At 48.0% G+C, this 19,267-nt stretch overlaps 1 protein-coding gene and 1 long non-coding RNA gene across 3 annotated transcripts in view; both read right to left on the bottom strand.

Annotated features, from left to right (window-relative positions):
* Positions 1–5,744, bottom strand: part of COL6A2 (collagen type VI alpha 2 chain) — a 29,700-nt gene extending 23,956 nt beyond the window's left edge. For both annotated transcript variants that reach the window (XM_072873912.1, XM_072873913.1), the window contains exons 1-2: positions 5,586–5,744; positions 657–791 (exon numbers count right to left, since the gene is read on the bottom strand). In XM_072873912.1, the coding sequence (XP_072730013.1) occupies positions 657–762 (106 nt within the window). In that variant the 5' untranslated portion in view covers positions 763–791; positions 5,586–5,744. The remainder of the gene's footprint in view (positions 1–656; positions 792–5,585) is intronic.
* Positions 5,745–14,321: 8,577 nt separating this feature from the next.
* On the bottom strand, positions 14,322–16,957 carry LOC140657271 (uncharacterized). Its single transcript, XR_012044270.1, has 3 exons — positions 16,792–16,957; positions 15,835–15,907; positions 14,322–14,449 (listed from the first exon to the last, which is right to left on the bottom strand). It is a non-coding gene; the product is annotated as an uncharacterized lncRNA (long non-coding RNA).
* Positions 16,958–19,267: the final 2,310 nt, after the last annotated feature.

The following is a 19,267-nucleotide window of genomic DNA, read 5'->3' as shown; positions in this document are numbered from 1 at the left end:
CAACACTCCCGCATAACTTGGTGTTGTCTGCAGACTTACTGAGGGTACACTCGATCCCCTCGTCCAGATCACTGATAAAGATATTAAACAGGACTGGCCCCAACACAGAGCCCTGGGGAACACCGCTTGTGACCGGCCGCCAACTGGAGTAAACTCCATTCCCCACCACTCTTTGGGCCCGGCCATCCAGCCAGTTCTTTACCCAGCGAAGCGTACGCCTGTGCAAGCCATGAGCAGCCAGTTTCTCCAGGAGAATGCTGCAGGAAACCGTGTCAAAGGCTTTACTGAAGTCTGGATAGACAACATCCACAGCCTTCCCCTCATACATTAGGTGGGTCGCCTTGTCATAGAAGGTCGCCTTGTCATTTACTACTGCATCAGCTGGGAGAAGCCACCACTGGCAGACCCCAGCTCTTCAATCTCTACCTCTCTGCACTCCAATGCAAATCCACAAATGGGAGTTTCAGTGGAGGATAGCGTTCCCCACAGACGGATCACTACCCCAGGGCAGTGCTCAGGAGTGCAAAGGGGCAGGAGAGGTGTAATGTGCTACTGACAGTTCCTTGTGAGCAGGCTCTACAACTGAGTATGGCCATTGCTTTCAGTAAAATTGCTTCCTACAAAGGAGAGAGACACACAAATTATCTGGTTAATACCTGTACAGGAGGTAGGACTGACATCTCCAGGATCTCCATCAAACTGAGCATGGAGAGGAACCAGAGCCACACAAAGGAGAGTGGAAAAAAAGGCTTGTCGGAACATCTCAGCAGTTCCTCTGGATATTTAGATGCCTGTGAGAAAACACAAGTTACATGTTAAGCACAATATATAACTTCCTAGCTCTGCTGGGAAGACACAAAGCCAGCCAATGTTGTAACCCCGTCTTGTAAACCCTGTCTGTGAAAAACAAGACCTTTCCATCACTGTGACACATCACTGGGCCACTAATGTAGATTTTTATATTGACTTGAAAGCTAAGCAATTAAAATATTTCCTTTGTTGGAGTATGGGTGAATGATTTAAAACTCCTTTAGCTTCTCTGTCAGTCTGAAGGGAGGGATCAGGTGGTGGAGCTATGGGCAGTGCATCAGGATCTTCTGATTTCATGGTTTCTCTCCAGGTGTGTGTCTGGCCGCCCCATGCCCACATGGACTCCATCACCCCCAGTCCACGCAGAGGTAAGCATCCACGCTCCTCTCTTTGCCTGCTTGGCCAGACCACCAGTGAAGGCGTGCAGCAGGTCCTTTCCACCTCCAACTCACCATGTGGGTGTGGTGATGCCTGTGTAGACCGAAAGGGTACAAAATGCCTTGCTTAACAGTGCTGCTTTGTAGCCCGCACAACCCATGGAGTGAAGGGATGAATAAACAAGCACTTGAATAAGCGCACATCTTTAGCATTCAACCCATCACTGGGCCTCCGAGGTCCAGCTGCACATGGGAGTATATTTTGTGTAGTATTACGATAACTTAAGCAGCAGAAGAGTCAGAGATCTAGTCTGAAAAGTTCTTGGGAATGAATATATAAGTGTTCAGAGGAACACAGGCTTTGAAAGGATATTCACAGACAAAACCCAGAGACACTTAACAGCAAAGAATATGGAGGAAGAGGCGATGCTCACCTTTATGTCTAGAGGACAATCGCGCTAACCAGCATAGCCCCTTCATGGCACACAGACCAAGTAGTAGCATAGACACTTTTCTGCTTGGTGGTCAACACACAACACAAACCAAAAAGGGGCATCTGTGATCTCTGTTAGGAAAAGAAGGCCTGAGTCCAGTCCAGAAAGAGAGCTTCTTCCTTACATGGCTTTTTTGGGTAGCTCTTGGAAGAGTCCAAGGCTTGAACAGACACTGGCAGTGCATTCGGCTGCATTGGCAGTGCAGGGGGAGGGCAAGTTAGTAATGCAGCTGAGCTGCTGCCTTAGTTGCATGAGAAACATCATTACCTGAAGAACACAGACAGCTCAGCTCCCCCTGCATCTCTCTAGAGACCTCTCTCCACATGGTGACCAGCTATTCCCTGGTAGGACATGTCCTGTTCCAGTTTACACTGCAAGCTGCAGTGCATCATAGGGTTCTGCAAACTGGTTTATGCTGGAAAATCTGGCTCCTATCAGTGCTGCCGATATCCTTACAACAGTGATAGCCTTCCTCCTTATTAAGGCTTGTGCATATGCTAACAAGCCTGCGAGAGCCACTGCTCAGGCTGGATTTTAGATAGGGGAAGGAGAAACTCTCATGCTCTTTGGAGATCTCCTGGGGGAAGGGGACAAGACGTACAGAGATCCGAAAGCTTCGGGAACACCAACTTGAGGTGCTTCACAGACATGGCTCAGCAAAGCCCTCTGACATCAAGGGCCTCTCACATGCCTCCAGCTCAGCATCCAAATGTCCCTACCAAGTAGTTCATGGGTCCTTTTTCCACCCTCCAGCTCAGAGAGGCTGCACAGCTGTTTGCAAAGAGACCTGACTGTGGCCTCATGAGTTCCCTGCATAGGTAAGCGTGGCTCAATTTTCATTGCGCTGCAGAGAACATAAGAGTTATCATAAGGATAAAATACTTACTTTAATGATAAAGGGATATTTTAGTTAAGATCAAGACTTCCTCCCTCTAGCCTTAGTACAGGCTTCCCTCATCTTGTTTGCCCTTCGCAAAGCAGAGCTGCAGAAGATCCTGATCACTTGTAGGACGTAACAGCTTTGTGCCTTCAGACAGCACCATTTTAGAGCCAGTCTTTCACGACGGCTGAGGAAGCGGGAGACATCAGCTTTTGGAAAGGCTGGGAACACTGGAGTCTTTGGCCAAGTGTCTGACTCACAGATCACTGCGTCCTGAGTTTAACCACCTCCCTCCTGCCATGTGTGCGTGGGTGGGAAAGGCACCGTGCAGAAGAGTTGCTCTCCAGGCAGAGCTGCGAGGAGCAGTTAAACTGCACGGGCAACCAGGGCCAGCTCTGGCCCAGGACTGCCCCTGCCCGCAGCCCTCGGGGCTTTGGACTGGATCAGTGAGGCACCATGGCCTTTGCCTCTTACAAGGGCAGAAAGGCAAGGCAGAAAAGTGACAGCTGAAGACGCTAGACACACTTCACTTCTTTGTGGTCCTGTTGCACACAGTCTCCTTTATTTCACTCTGTCTCCTTCAGAGGGGATCTCTGTGCCTCGAGCTATGTTAGGCTTCTGCTATACCAGCATCCCACCTGGTCACTAACAGTGAATGGACACGCAGAGGGGAGGCCCCTCTCCCCAACTAAGGGGTCTTCAAGGCTGGGGTGGGCGATGGTGCCTATTTTGTCATCCTCAGAGCACTATCAGAGCATTCATCCTCAGAGCACTCTGGCTGTTGTGATTCTCTCACAAATCTCCTAACATTTGATATTTTCCTTAAAGCTCCACCTCCTGCTGTGAAATGCTCAAGTGGAAATCTCAGACTTCACCAGCAAAAGGGTATATTTCAGACTAATGCATTTTCTGGATGTTGAAGACAATTTTTGAACACTGGCAGTCCAGAAAACTAATAGAAAGAACAAATTGGGAGCTACCTTATTACGTTAGAATACTTGGGTCTGCCCATCCTGTTCTTCCTTGACCTTTCTCTCTCTGCAAGAGCAGGACCATGATATTGTAGGAGCCAGGCCGTACAAGGATTTCTCTTGAAATTTCCTTCTCTCAGTATTTGTATTGTTGACTGATACATCTCTTTCCCCATGAAATGCACACAAAGGAAAAAACAACCGGGAATCTCGAGCAGTAGTTTTGGGTCCTCTGAGCAGATTTTGAGGGCACTGTTTTGCACCATCCTCCCTGCATTAGGGTCTATGCTTCTACTTAATGCCTCAGGTGCTCAGCGGGAAAATGCATGGTCTTCTCTGCTGCTCCTACACTCAGATCCCACGTGACCTGGGTGTTATCCACATAATTGCAAAAGTATATGGAGTTATCTACACAGAGCGCTGCAAAACTGGGGGGGTCTTGCAGGAGGACCTGAGTTCTCTGCTTGTGGGTACCTCTTCCCTGCCTGAGCAACTGAACCAAAAGTAATGTTATGGCAAAAAAAAAAAAGACTTGCAATGACTGTTTCAAATGTGCAAATTACAGTCGGCTTATTTGCGCTCTCACATCTGATTATCACATAGATCAGATTTTAACGCACTAGAAAGGTCACCTCATGTGCCTGGCCAGGCAAAGCCATGGTCTGTCTTATCCCACACACTGATATTTCTGAAGTTCCTCCTGGTGCACTGTGTATTTCTCCTTCAATACCACAACACCTATTATAGCTGAGCAAATTGTTCCCAAATCATAAAAATTCAGGTGCTCTGCTCTCTGAGCTAGCTCTGCCTGCAAGGAGCTTATTTAAGGCCACAAAAATTGCATTACTCTCAAGAAAGGAGAATGTTATATGCAGAATAAAGTTTGAAACTGCACTGCTGCTCTGACGTGGACCCAGTCCCAACTTTTTTCACGGCCATGCCCCGCAGGCAGTGCCTCTGGTGCCATCCACTTGTGCAGGCAGCATTTTACTCCACTCAAATGTTTGCTACATAAAATAAAACCGCGGGGGGGGCGGGAAGTGTCCCATTTGGAACAAAAGCTCTTATAAATGCGGCTCCTCTTCGCCGTTTGCACGCCCACGGTGCATGCGGAGGGAATTTCAATGTTTGTCGCAGTCGCTACCCAAACGTGCCCTGTAGCTTGAGTCCCTGGGCACACCACCCAGCGGGAAGGTTTCTCGGCAGCTGCGGGGAGCCCAGCTCTTCTCCAGCTCTTCTACTGCAACTATCCCGGGACTTCAGCCAGGGAAAGCCCAGGCCCAGGAAGGCTGCGGGCAGCTGCCCTCGCCGGGTGCTCCGGCCATAGGACCGTGCCTGCCGCCCGGGGGGATGCTGCAGGCCGCTGGAGCTTCGGCTCTGGCAGCCAGAAACCTCCATTGACTCCACTCAAGCAGACCCCTACCACCAAAAAAAATAGCTGACCCGAGGAGGCAAGCGCAACAAGCTCGCAGGCATTTCCAAACGTGCCGTTACCCCCCAAAATAGAGGAGCTTGTGCTGATGAAGCTCAGCACAACTAGGAGACACGACTCACTCGTTAGTCTAATCCCTAGCTTCTGAAATTCTGAAAATCAAAGGGGAATCGTGCAGCAGATCCGTCGCTCTGCTGCACAGCGGCAGCCGAGTGCCGTGCTGCTACTGCTGCCATCGCTTCGGTGGAGCTGGTGAACTCCACTCAGTTGCCCCAGGGAAGACTTTGGTTCAACAGGTTCCCCCCGCCGAGGGATTTTCTAGACCTCCGGCCCTGGCAGATGAGCGTCTGTGGCTCACACTACCCACACCTGGAAAAAACTCTTGGAAAAACGCCCAAACTAGCCAAAAGCCGAAAGCAACGGAAAAATAGACATCGTCTCATAGCAGGTACGGTCTAAACCCGATGTGCCTGAAATGAGCAGCTTGCTGCAGAGCGGCGGCAATAGCTGCGCAGCCCTGTGCAGGGGGATCGCAGGGGCTGGCTCTCCTATTCCCGGCTGGAGAACCGTCCGGTAAATAGCCGCACGACCGCTATACAAGGAGAGGAAAACTCTGCCTACCTGGAAAACGAGGTCATCAAAATTTCCTCCAACAAGCCTCCGAAATGTCAGGAAAAAGACTATCAGGAGGGCTCCTGCATCCCCGGCTGGAAGGGCGAGCTCCGGGGCGCTGCGAGCTCGGGGTGTGTGGGGCGGAGCGGCCGGCAGCAGCAGAGGCGTCTCCCGCCCAGTCCCTCTGTTCCCCGGCAGGCTGGAACTGCCCCCTGTGTTCCTCCTCCTTCAAAATCAGGCAGAGCCTCATTTGCAGTAGCTGCAGACATCCACGGAGAGTCACTGTGGGTCTACCGACACCGCGGGACGGTCTCCTCCCACCCGCTCCCCTCCCAGGGCAGATGCTGGGCTGGGGCGAGGTTGTCATCTTTGGAGCTGAAGGCATTTTTGTTTTAAACAAGCTGGAAGAAGTCTCATTTTTCCATGGAGAGGCCCCTTTTCGTGGCTGGCATTGCTGCCCCACATATTTATACCATCAAATAGTGTTCCTCTTTCTTTCCCCCCCGTGTCCTCCTCCTCTTCCCATCCTAGTAACATGTCCTGAGTGGAACAAATAAAACAAGAACATTTCAAAAAAGAGCAACTTGCATCTTAGCCTTTGCAAATATCCAAGTCTCGCTCAGAGTCATCCAAGTCTGAGTATTACCTCTTTCTATGGGTTCATTTCTGGGTTTTGGGTTTTTGTTGTTGTTGGGTTGGGGTTTTGGGGGGTTGGTTTTTTATATTATTTTTAGTTTCACAGGCAATTTTTAGCGCTGCTACATGAAAAATAGGGGCAAATGTCCTAACGAAAAATGGAGAACAGCAATGACTTTCGGGAACATGGCCTTTTATCCCTTGAGCTATGACTTTCTGTCTCCAAACTTTTGTGTAAATGGACAGTGTGAAGGGACCAGAATCAGGCCACAGCTGCCAGACAATGTAATCGCAATGGGGAAACCCAGTTTGACTCTCATTTCACTCTACTGACTCCCAAGTAGTGACAAAAGCAAAGGATTTGTCTCAAGAGATCTCAGAGTCAGCTGCTAACCCACCAGTCCTGATCTACAGGAACATGTTGCTCAGGCTGTTTGTGTTTGTGAAAAACATCTGAACCACCAGGTGAAAATAATAAACCCAATTCCGTGTAGCTGCTAGGGCTTAAAAAGGTACATTTGTGGAGTATCTTCTGTGTCAGCACCTTCACCAGGAGTATTCTGGTGGAGTTGGCAGTGCTAGGTTTATGGTTGGACTCGATGACCTTAAAGGTCTTTTCCAACCTAAATGATTCTATGATACTCAGCAGCACCTACAGGAACCACAGCCATAAGCCAGAATTTTACGTGCCCGTTTCCCCGTTCATCTCAAAGCTCTGAGACAGAAGCAGGATTCATTCTGGAGCAAGGGGACACTGAAGAATAAGCATAACTGAGAAACAAGAAATTTCTCAAGGATTCCTTGGAAAAGCAAAGAAGGATTTTGTGGGGCCATCCCTTTCCAGGGGCACTCCTGTAGCTCTAAATGGGATGGTTGCTTTTCCTCCAGAGCATCTTTAGTGAAGAGAAGGGGTCCAGCTTCTGATGACAGTGATGTACCGAACAGTACATTGGATGTCTAAGCAAAGCATTCACCTTCCAGTAATCCAGCGAACACACCACATACCAGGCCATTTCTTTTGCCTACTTTGCTGCTGTGTCCAAGCTCTCTTGCGTCCATGAGTACCTATCAACGCTGCTTCTAATATTCATTATGCCTATTTCTAGGTGAATCTGCCCCTGCAGAAGCTGTTTCTCCAGCAAGATGCCTTATCACAAACAACTGGACAGCACATCTGTCTCCTACGTTGCTGGTGAGTGCCCAAAGTGTAGAAAGGAGGAGAGCACAGGCCCACACCTCCATATCTCCCTCTTCCTCCTTGCAGATTTGTGAACGTTGTCTTTTGTCTGCAGTTTCTTGACCAAAGGATCTATGGACTTTTAACTTTCTGTGTGTGCTTCTCGAACTTTCTCATGTCAAATCAAAACCTTTTCCTGCAGCTTGACATGACATAATGCCTTGTCTTCATGAGGATTCTTGTATATTTTACAAAACAGCCCCCTATTGCATCCTTTCCCTCAATAAAAAAGGCTAGCTTTGTCTTTCTCACCTACCTAGGGAACCATTTTCATGACATTTGTAGGAATATTATCTTCACACCTCTGTCATAGATGGCCATATCTGGCAAGTTCATTTCTTACGTTGGGGTGGTCTGATATACAGGCACACTGAAGTGGTTGTATGTCTTGTTTACATAGAAATTCAGACAAAATAACCTCAAAATGAGATGCTGCTTTTTTCTGGATTTGTTGGGCTTTTTTACCATCTTCTTTTATAACTGGCGGCATTAAAGGCCTGAGCTAGTTCTCTGTAATTGAATTTTTGTTCTTGTGAATGAGAGAATGTAGGAAGCTCTAGAGGAAAATGGACATGGGGAAGGAACTTTTTGAGACAGTACCAGAAATTTTATCTAGCATCTTCTTTCTTCTTTGTAAGGGGAATCAAGATGGGCAAAGATATTTCTTTCTGTGTGCAGTGATCCTCTTTTATACATAGTGCTTGCTATACACATATGGAGGTTTGTCCAGGTGAGGAATCACTTCCCTTCACCCATGGGAGCCTCATGCACTATCTCTGTCCTCTCTGGCTCCTCTTCCTAATCCTCCAATCGATTGCCTTTCTTTTTTTCTCCTTTCAGTGGAACTGCAAATCTCATGGAAAGATTTTTGCAGATAATGTACATGGACATGGATTAGTTGCTCATCCCCTATGTATCTGACCCGCATACTATTATTGCTGCTCACAGAACACACTATATACTGAACAGGTATTTAGTATTCAATTACATTTAAAATGGAGAGAGAGGAAATGGAGGAAGATGAAGAAGGAAAAAACGGCTTGATTTTCTGCTCTCCTCTATGACTCTGTATAGAGTTTGAAGTAAGGGAGTCAGTCAGGCACGGATGGCTACTATTTCATTTACATTCCCTTGTAGACTTAAATGTTATTTATGGTATGTTTAGTTGTTACTTTGTAAACTGCGTAGCTGCTCCTTTTTTACATCTGACTTGTAGCCCCCAATAAAATGCAATCTCCTAGTTTTAAATCACATACATACATCTGAAACAGCTTTATGGGACTGCTGTGGCTCTCTGGAAAACAGCTACTGTAGTTTCTTTGTGTCTGTCTGCAATTGCATCCACCCTTCATGCAATTCTGAGATTATACAGTGGTCTCCAAGGGTCCTGTTTTCTAAATATGTGACAAGAACCAAAAATGAGGCCAAGATTGTTAAGTGCTTAGTGAAAACAATGAATGCTGGTTTTCAAATATTTGTAAGTATGCGGTGGATAATCTCAGCATTTTCACTGACGACAAATGGAAGGATGGATTTTACGCCCTTTTGTAGTTGCCGTTTTCCAAAATTCTTACTTCCTAACTCAATTCGTACAATGCATTTGTGTTCCTCCCTCCAACAGGCAAACACCTGCTCCTCTGAGGTTCAGGGTTGTAATTCTGCTCTTTGCCTTGTTGACTTCTCCCAGCACCTTAAGTGCCACAGTCTTGCAGTCCCTGCAGACAAGGCTGCCTCCACCCTTCTCATTTTCAGCCAGTTCTTCTCTGTGTTTGAGTAGCAGGTCCAAAAGAACATCTCCCCAGTCGGTTCATTCATCACCTCCATCACAAAATTGCCTTCAAACCATTCTGGAAACCTCTTGTGATGGTCGTGCCCAGCCACACTACTCTCTTAGCAGATAGCGAGGTGATTAAATCCACTCATGAGTACCCAGGTCTGTGGCTGCAAGGATTCCTCCAAGTGCCTAAAGAAAACTTCATCCACCTCCTCTTCTTCATCAGGTAGTCTGCAGTGGACTCCTACTACAACATCACCTGTGCTGGTCCACCCTCTGATCCTCTCCGCCCTTTGTGCAGACACTGGGTGCAGGCTTGGCTGGCTCTGAGGCATCCCTGGCAGGTCTTGCTCATCCTCACTGGTGCCCAGGAGAAGACTTCTATTAAAGAAACAGAAGAAGAAGAAACATTTATTTTTCTAGATTAACCCAGGTCATGTTCTTGAGCAACTGCCCCCACTGTGTTTGACATTCTTGAATTGTGGTAAAATGAGACACAAAGGGGAATCTTTCTGAAGAAAAAAGCAAATGTTCATTTGATATCATATTTTAGCAGCTTTTCCTGGGATTTAGGCCATTCAAGCCAGGATGCTCCAGGATGTTTAGAGAGTCATGAACACACAAGTGCAATCTGAGGCTTTGCATACTTTTTCCTGTTTTAATATTCTGGTGTTAACTTTCAAGTCCCCTATGCTATTGCAGTTCTTATTTACTTAGCATCCCATTTTTATATACAGCATTTGCGTGCTCGTAAATTGTTGTTTGCTGACAAATAAGGAAGTACTGTTTGGAGTTTCTAGAATTTTATTTTAAACAGCCCCAAGGATTTCCCAACCTACAGCATTATTGAAGCTTTGCCAGATGCAGGCCCGTATCTGCGACCTTGTGTTTTTTCGCTAGAGCTCAAGATCCTTAGAGGATGATGACATCCCAGAGACTCTACGTTGTTTAGATACAGCAGTGGGAAAAAAAACGGACAGAAATGGAGGTGGCATTCCCCCAACTTCCAGCTGGTCCCACGCTGCACAGACTCCAGAGAAGGTTACAGGAGCCACCCTTAATGCCACCAGCGGGGCATTAGTGTGACGCAGCTTGCTTTTGTTGGTGGGCCGAGGGCCTGTTTCGGTTCTGCTCTGCACACTAGAGGTTTCATTGTGAGAGACTGCCCAAGGGAACGGCGTGCTCCTGGCTCTCTGTCCCAGCTGCGGGTTACTCTTCGCCGAGGCTTTGCTCCCACAGCGAGCCGTGAGCCTGCTTCCCCGCCATTTCTAATAATCCTCCTGAAGCATTCGTTTAGACTTCATTAGTGCAGAGACCCTTGCTCCAAGTTTTATTCCCCTCTGCTCAGGATCTGCCTTCCCAAGATCAGCTTGAGTACACTGGCGTGAAGAAATGGCAGGGATGCCCCGGGGCTCCTCTGCCAAGCTGCTCTTGCTGCACAATTTCTTTGGGCTTTTGAAGTTTGCCCTTTTGAAATTGAGGCCATACTTATGAACTTGTTAGTATTTTTACCTTCAGTTGCTCAGTCCAGCCTTTGTGTCTAGAGTCAGCTTTTCTGCAGTGGGCTGACGGCTCGCGACTCCTGGAGCTGCTCCCTCCTGACAGGGAGAAAGCCCAGGGCTTCCAGCTGGCCGTTTCTGGGTCTCCTCACCACTGTGCAGTGGGTGGAAGAGCCAGCTCAGGCATTTCAATACCAGGGGAAGTGAGGGTGCCCGGGGTGCTCCCAGAGGTGCCAAGTAGCAGCAACACAAGATCATACGTGAACCCAGCAAGCAAAAAATAGGTGGACAGAGGGCAGAGAAAGTGGGGAAAGGATGGTCTGAAACCCTTTCTCCCAGAACACTTCCCCTTTTACCGCTTTCACAATCCTTGCTTTCTGATGCTTTCATCTCTTGCAGCACATCTTTTCCACACAGACAGTCAAGACGGTTGAGTCCCAAAACTCGTTGACTCATTGGGAAGAGCCTTTGCACAGTGAAGTAATTGCATTCCAGCTCCCTGGCAAGGCAGGACCTCAGAGAGGCGGCTGATGCCTCCATGGTCTGCAGTACATGCTGGATAATCCTGAGCTATCTTTGTGGAGACGTCAAACGATCTTTAGTTTCATAGCCCAGGGTAGCGAAAGAGTTAAAATACACAGTTTGTGTCTTTTGGGCTTCGTGGTGAAATACAGCGAGAGCAGAATGACCCAGCTGCATTTGTTTTATTTTCTTGTCACCAGAGAAACGAGAAGGAAAAACTTGCAGTGGTGTTTCCATGAATTTAAGAGAAAAAAACCACATAGTTTATAGAGGAAACCTCATTCCCCTCCCCAGCCTTTTACCAGTGATGGTTCAAAAAAATGTACATTTTTGAACTTAGTCACATCCCGCCCCACCCACAGTCCTTAACGCCATGTACAGACCTAAGAAAGAGATTTCAGTTTCCTTCTGCCGATGAACTTCCATCTAAACATTTGCTTTTTTCACTGCTGGAGCCTGGAGGTACTGCCTCCCCATGAAATGACTACTCTGGCTAAGGTTACAAATAAAATATAGACTTTCTCTGTTAGATTTCAGCTAACTGTATGAATAATATTCCCTCAAGACATACTCATTATATTGAACCATAAATCTACTGGGGGACACTTTTGCAATGACTAATGGGTATAAATAGAAAGGAAAGGAATTAATTAGTGCCTTTATCCTGGGAAAAGAGGGGGCTGAAAGGGATCAGATAGGAAAAAAAAAAGCCTTTCCTCTGAACGTGGGGGTACAGCAGAGTGGGCTGCTGGGCTGGGAGATGGCTGGCCCTGGTTCTAGTGACTTCCCTCAGGAGGCTGGTGGCCTGGCAAGAACACATTAAGGCTCAGCAATTGAGCTGATTTATTTGAAATGCTAATCCTGTCTTTAATCCCAGCTTTGTCTCTCTGCAACCACACTGTTCTCCTGCCCTCGGGTCTTAGACAAATGTTTCCAACATCAACCCTTGTATGGAGCTGAATCCTTGGGACAGATTATGTGTAATTCCCATTTCCACAGGACCAGTAAAAAGGAATTAGAAAGGAAATACAAAAAAACCCCTTGAAGCCAATGAAAGGCTTTTTACTGGCTTCAGGGACCAGTGATTCAGGTCCTAAATGAAAATCTGTGACTTCAAGATTGCAACTTGTAACTAAAGATGCTCAACAAGAAAAAGTATTAAGTTTAGCTTCTTGAAAAACCTTAATCCTCACAACCCCCAGGAGGTGGGGGTGCTCTGAGAAATGAGCTTGGCTGTCCTCATTTGCAATGCTTTAGCACAGGGTGCAATAGTGCAGCAGTCAAATATGAGCCCAGGTCAAGACTGAAGGCAGCAGGTAAGGTCTGCCAGCATAGCACTGTGCTGGTACACCAGCAGCAGTACCTCCAACACCGCCTGAAAGAGGCTTGCCTTGCCTATCAGGAGCACAAAGCTGCTGAAAAGCCTTCTCTTGAGTCTGTCCCTAACTACACAGTGAGCTTTTAATTTTTGTCTTATAGAGGTTAAAGGAAAATATAATCCCTCCCTCCCCAAATGACAGGACCTCCTGCAGGCAGCAAGGAGACCAACAAGGGTCTAGAAGAGGATCTGATCGATACTCGCATGAATCAGTGGATTGATGGGCAAAAGACACTACACAGGTAAACGACAGCAACGAGTAAGACTGAACAGTAATATCTTCTGGAGTTTCTGCAGTGGTAAGGAAATGTATCTAGCTACTCACTAACAACATTGCCCTCAAACTCTCTAGAAGACGAGTGCAGTCCTGGAGCAAGGCTTTCCGTCGTGACCCTTTTTGCGACCTGAATATGGGGCCAAATTTGGTACAGCTTAAGCTAACAATAATTTGCAAAAACTTTGCAAAAATTTGCAATCATAATAACTTGCAAAATAACTTGCAAAAGAAAATTTTGCAGCTAATTCAAGTCTTGCTAATGGTGTATGCCAGAGGCATACAGATGTGCCTCTGAACTGGCGCAATAGAGACCTCCAAAATCTGTGCCCACCTCAGCCATCAAGTTATGAAGCAAAAGCCCAGCATGCCTTGAGCCCTCCTTGGACTGACTTTATGTGCTGAGCTCTCCCGGGACTTGCTTTCCTCTGCCGGGGTAGGGGCTGCAGGGAGCTGCCCCGCTCTCCCGACATCCCTGTCTCAGGGAGTGTGGTGGGCAGCCGCCCAGCAACTGTTCCTCGGGTTGCAAAGCTTTTCCACTGCTTGATGGCTGCTGCTTTTCACGTATTTGATGTGAATCCAGGGAACCCTGTGCAGCACTTCGGCCCAGCTCCCTGGGTCACGTACAGCAGAGCATTGCTTGTCTGCTTTTGGCACAATGCTTGACACCTCCCCTTCCCTTACGCCCATGCTCGAATTTTTGCTCCAACACAAAACGTTAGAGGCCCTTGTTTCATTTATAGCTATTTCTTGAGACTGACGCTCAAGAAATGTATAATTCTGTAATGAAGTGTCCTCCTGGCCAAATACAACATTGCATTAAAATTCCCCTCTACTGTCAGGCGAACCTGCTACTACTGACAAGGAAAATGGTATTTGCGCTGAGTGTCATAAAAATTTGAACAGGATTTTTATGCATGTAAGAAATGTAATATAATTAGATACATAATCAGTGTTAAGAAAAAGACTCTTTTCTGAATCCGTTTCCAAGGTCCTCCTACAACGTAAAACCAAAAAGAAATCCAAACAAAAAAATAGGCTGCATTATTAACTTGTATTCCTCTGAGGCAAAACAAGCAAATACTTTGCAGAGCAAGTTAGCAATACAGAGGTACAGAAGGAGAGCAATATTCCATCCTTCCTTGGATTCTTTTTTGATGGTACCTTAAATCAGCTCAAGACATCAGGGTCACAGGGAAGTTAAAATATGTTTGCCAGGGATGTGACACACATTTTACCATCGTAACTGAACGTCTGCGCTCTTCATTTCAGCATTAATGTGAGCCCAACCTCCAACATCAAATGAAATAATTTTGATCACGTGCACACAATAAATAACATTTTATGTTTATACTACTTTTCCTTAAGACTGCCAGTGGAACTCGAATGCTTATCTCCAGTCCAAAGAGGCTTGAGATTTTCCAGCTTCAGTGTGTGATAAACAAAATTAACAGTGGGGAGGTGAAAGCGCAGGCATGCACTCACTGCCTTTTACATACAGTTCTTCACCCTCCCTTCTGTCCCACATCCATCCAGACTCTGACAGCCTCCATCTACAGAGATAAAAATATAAAGAGACAAGCAGAAATGAGAAAGAAATCATGCATTATTTGTTTCTTTTATAATTATCTTCTTGAGCACAGAAACCAGATTTTCATTTTACATTTAGATTTCCCCTGCATGACTCTGGGAGCCTAAAGGGTCCTGAAATGGTTGACATTACCTACCTGAGTGCCTCTTCAGACAGCAGCATAACTAGTATAACCACATTAAAAATGTGCCCTGCCATGAATTCACAAAGTAAATTGTTTGTGCCTATCCTAAAATCATGGTAGTGATTGTGGCAGGCTCACTAGTCTGCTCGCAGGAGAAGCTTCAAGGCTTAACAACAGCTGAACCGTGTATGAGATCAGGCAAACATGAGCATCCTTAAAAGCAGCCCGCTCATGTTTGCACACCTCACTGCCTCTCAAAGGCAGAATTGACATCCTGTCTGCTTAGCACATCTCTGTCAGACATGAAAAAATAAAAGATGTGTCTGTGATCAAGACACGGTCTAGCATAGCCCACCCTCAGGGAAGCAGGAGGACAAGCACAGTGAGAAAGGGTGCATGGCGCTGGAAAAGGGAAATGGGGAAGGAAGGACTTGCAGGAGCTGCTGGGAACTCTGCAGGGAAATCAGCCTCCCACATCCCTTCTGGGGAATCCAGATAATTGAAGGCTGTAGGAGCGCTTGATAGAAAACCCCAGACCAGGGACGACTAAGTTTTCCAGGCCTCTCATCAAGAACACATGGATCCCATTGACAGACCGCAGCTTGGCCGGCGGTGGACAGACGTCTCCTTGGGGGAGGACTGGGGGCTGGCAGCCTCTGGCAACAGGAGACAGCAGGCAGCAGTTGGTTTTGGCAAAGCCTCTGTCGTGTTTCATCTCTGCGAGCAAAGAGCAAGCTTGCCTCTGGTCTGGGATTTTGCTGTTGAAACCTTTGGGAAGAGGTGTGGGAGCACGGGAAGTGCCAGGTCTGTCTTGGCCCCACTGCAGCCTTGGTTGTAGACGCTGCAGTCACCAGAGAAAGCCTGTGTGGAGTCCCTGCCCGCCAGCAGCAAGAGCAGGGGCTGGTGCTGGCTGGTATGGAGCACACCGAAGAGGACCTGAACAAGAAATGCCAGCAAAGATTACAGCCTGGGTTTGCTACCTCTGAGCTGCTGAGATCCATGAGCAGCACCAGCCCCAGTTTCAATAGCATCGTGCTGACTTAAGAGTCCTGCTTTCAGGGAAAGCATGTTTCCAGAACCAGGAGCTGCTTTTATGCAGCCCGAAGTCCACATTTCAGGGGAACTCAGGGAATTTCATTTAAGAGCCATCATTCGAATATACATTAATTACAAACACTTTTAACATCATCACAGCCTTAACATACATGTGCTACAAACTCTACCTTTCGTCTCAGGCGAATCAGGTGGACATGATAACAGTGTGTGCACGCACTCAGTAAAACAACCTCCCTCACCCTACAAAACACCAAAATTAAGAGGGTTACAAGTTCAAACACATATACGTGACAATCTCCACCCCTTGTCCCTATGGAGCAGGATACAGAGTTTACGCTGTAATAACACTCCGTCCCTTGCCTGTGCAGAACAGACAACCCAGAACATGCCAGCTGCTTGAATATTCACCTACTGCAGACTCCGCACGGTGTCCCTCCACGGGACAGCGGGATCGATCCACGGCTCCACATATCCCTGCACTAGTCCTTCCCAAAGACTTTCTCCCCTGCACAGGACACCGTGGGCCCCAGCACCCTGCTCTCATGAGCCATCAGCTGCATCCCACCAGCTTCGGTGTCCCAGCAGTACCGAAGCCGCTTCAGGAGCATCTTCCCATTTCCCTGTCCCAGGCATCGGGGTCCCCCTCTGGGGGGGCACTCCCCCCTCTCTGCCTGCTCCCACAGCGGCTCTGGGGGCAGCTTCAGTGCTGACTCCCAACCAGGAGCCCCCACTAATGCCCCTGTTAGCAGCTCATTGCACCTCCTAAGGACGTCGGTTGGATGCTCCAGCCCTGCCAAGCAGCCCTGGCCGGCTCGGGTGAGCCCTGGGCACCCCCACAGCTGAGCAGCACATGTTTTCCTGGGGTCTGGCACTCAGCACAGTCCCTCTGCAGCTCCTGGGCTGGTGCCTCTGGATCCTGCACGTGGTCACGGTCCCAGCTCCGGGACACCGGGGCAGGGGCTTGGAGCAGGGCCTGTCCTAGATCTGCTCAATCGTCTTCCCACCTGGGAAGAGTGTTATGGGGTCTCCCCTAATCCCACACTTCTCTCCTATTCTTCTCCCTGCCCCAACGAAGAAAGGAATGGATAGGACTGAAGCTCTTGATAATGGGATAATGCACATACTCTCTGCATCCCGAGACATGGGGTGACGCATGCTAAGCCATGACTTGATGGTTTTAAATGACTCCCATCTTCTTTTCTTGAAGCCTTGTCATAACACAAGCCAGAAAGCCAAGAGCTGTAGACAGGACTTCATCAGCAGTGCCAGGCAATAACAACACATTTGTTCTTCCCAGGGTGGCTCCCTGTTCATAGGAGCTGAATGCTTTAATTGTAGAGGAATCGGCTCTGGCAAAATTAGGCTTTTTTAGCTGGAAAAGTCAATGCTCTGTTTTCAAAAGGGTTCTCCAGAAATCACATATTTCTACAGAACACCCAGAACTGAGCCAAACATTTGAAAGGAAACAATTCAGACATGGAGAGGTTATCCGTAACTTGATGAAGAGGCAGCTGCCTGGTCAATGCTCCAGTCTTTGCACCCTTTCTGCCTTGCTGGGGGACAGGAGGGGAGCCCCACTCCACCTGCAGCCACCTCTGGCCAGTCAGTCCAGGTTTCACTGAGATACGCACTTAATTTCCACAAAAGTATGTGGAGTGAGAGCAAAAACCATGGGGTTTTCAGTGCCTTGCTGAAATCTGGCCTTAAAAGAAAAATCAGTTATTTTTCCAATCCAGTGCCCTGCGTGAAGAAATTTTTTTTTTTTTCTCAATTGTTCTTAGCCCACTGCTCCATGTTATCCATGTGAGCAGGAGATGGGGAACTGGCAAGCCAGACAAGGTGTGAGAGCAAGATGGGATCCATGCCGCATCCTAGTGCCGTTCCCCCAGAGGCTCTAGCCCCAGCCACTTCAATAAGCTTGCAGCAGGCACATCCCTTTTCCAGCTCAGGTCACGACTCTGCTTTATCTGCCCTAAAGCTCTTTGTAAGCTGGGAATGCTTTTTTCCATGGGCTTGCTGGAGCACACTGCATGGTAAACCTGCACATCTGCAACACATGGAGGAAACCTGGATCCCACATGCTGTGTCTCTGTAACCGGATCCTCTCTTCCTGGAGGCCAGCAAAGAGCATTCAGGAGCCATGGCTCCTCTTCCTGGAGCCATAGCTTCCCAGCCTGTGGCACAGGCACAGCCTCGAGGGTCTTCAGCACAGCCTGCTCACGTGGCCACCCCTTCTCCGGTATCCCTGGCAGGACCAGGCACAGCACCCAGCTGCTAGCAGGGACAATGGCTGCAACTTTCTCCTTCACAGCGTATCTGAGCCCTGGGCAAGGAAAATATTGACAACCACAATGACATCTGTGCTCGTGCCACCAGACAGGCACAGCACCCGCTTCTGGCCAAAATGACCCCTAATGAATCCCTTGAGCATCCTGGGTGGTGCGGTCCTGTAAGAGACACTTGAAATGCAAGGTATGAAGACACACAGCTGGTTTCTTCTGATGTAAACCCATGGCCTCCCCTTTTGGAGACTTTCCATCTGTTTGGCGATTGGAGGCAAAGGGAAATAAAAATCCCAGCCATAAATGGAAACATTTGCAAAGGAACGGGGTAAGACCAGCTGCCAAGTTACAGTTACTGCGGTATGACTAAGCAGCAAAATCAGCACAAGATACTGTACTTTCTGTAAGCTGCTGCTCTTTCACACAGACAAAAACCATGCAGCTCCCCCCGCTGCTCCTCTACTGTCCCCAGCTAGAGCTTGGTGACCAGAAACACGAAGACACCAGGAGCTAGTAAGCCTGGTTCCAGGTGCTCTGCAGCAGAGGTGGTGCCAAATCCATCAGGACTACCTTGAAATAAGAAGTCAGGAACCATTTCAGAGTTTATAAACCTTACTCCCCACTTTCTGAGTCCCTTCTGAGCCTAGGTGATGCAGTAAAGAGGGGAGAAGATTGCTCTTTAGTTTTCCTCTGCCTCATGTAATGCCTTGGGACTGCAGAATGCTTTCCTCTGAAACCCTGATTAGCCCAGGAACCTGCAGGGAGGCAGAGCAGATGACTTTCTGTTGCCTCTGGTGAAACAGGGACCAGCGGAATCACAGGTGAATGGTTGAGGCTGGCAGGCACCTCTGCAGATCATCCAATCCAACCTCCCAGCTCGAGCAGGATCAGTCAGAGCAGGCTGCCCAGGACATTATTCAGTTGGGTTTTGAGTATCTCCACGCATGGGGACCACACAACATCTCTGGGCGACGGGTTCCAGTGGCTGACCACCCTCACAGTAAAAAAAGTGTTTCCTTGTGTTCATGTGGCATTTCATATGTTTCAGTTTGTGCCCGTTACCTCTTGTCCTGTCACTGGGCACCACTTCTTCATTACTTCCCATCAGGTATTTATACACATGGGTAAGATCTCCTCAGACTTCTCTACTCTGAACAGTCCCAACTCTCACAGCTTCTCCCTGTATGAGAGACGCTCCAATCCCTTCGTCATCTTGATGGCCCTTTGTTGGACCTTCTCCAGTATGTCCATCTCCCTTCTGTCCTGAGGAGCCCAACACTGGACACAGCACTCCAGTGCTGAGCAGAGGGGAAGGGTC

The sequence above is a fragment of the Ciconia boyciana genome, chromosome 10 (genome assembly GCF_034638445.1).
Source record: "Ciconia boyciana chromosome 10, ASM3463844v1, whole genome shotgun sequence".
NCBI classification, from domain to species: Eukaryota; Metazoa; Chordata; class Aves; order Ciconiiformes; family Ciconiidae; genus Ciconia; species Ciconia boyciana.
Note: the sequence above shows the minus strand (reverse complement) of the source record. Positions and strands in the feature narration are given on the sequence as shown.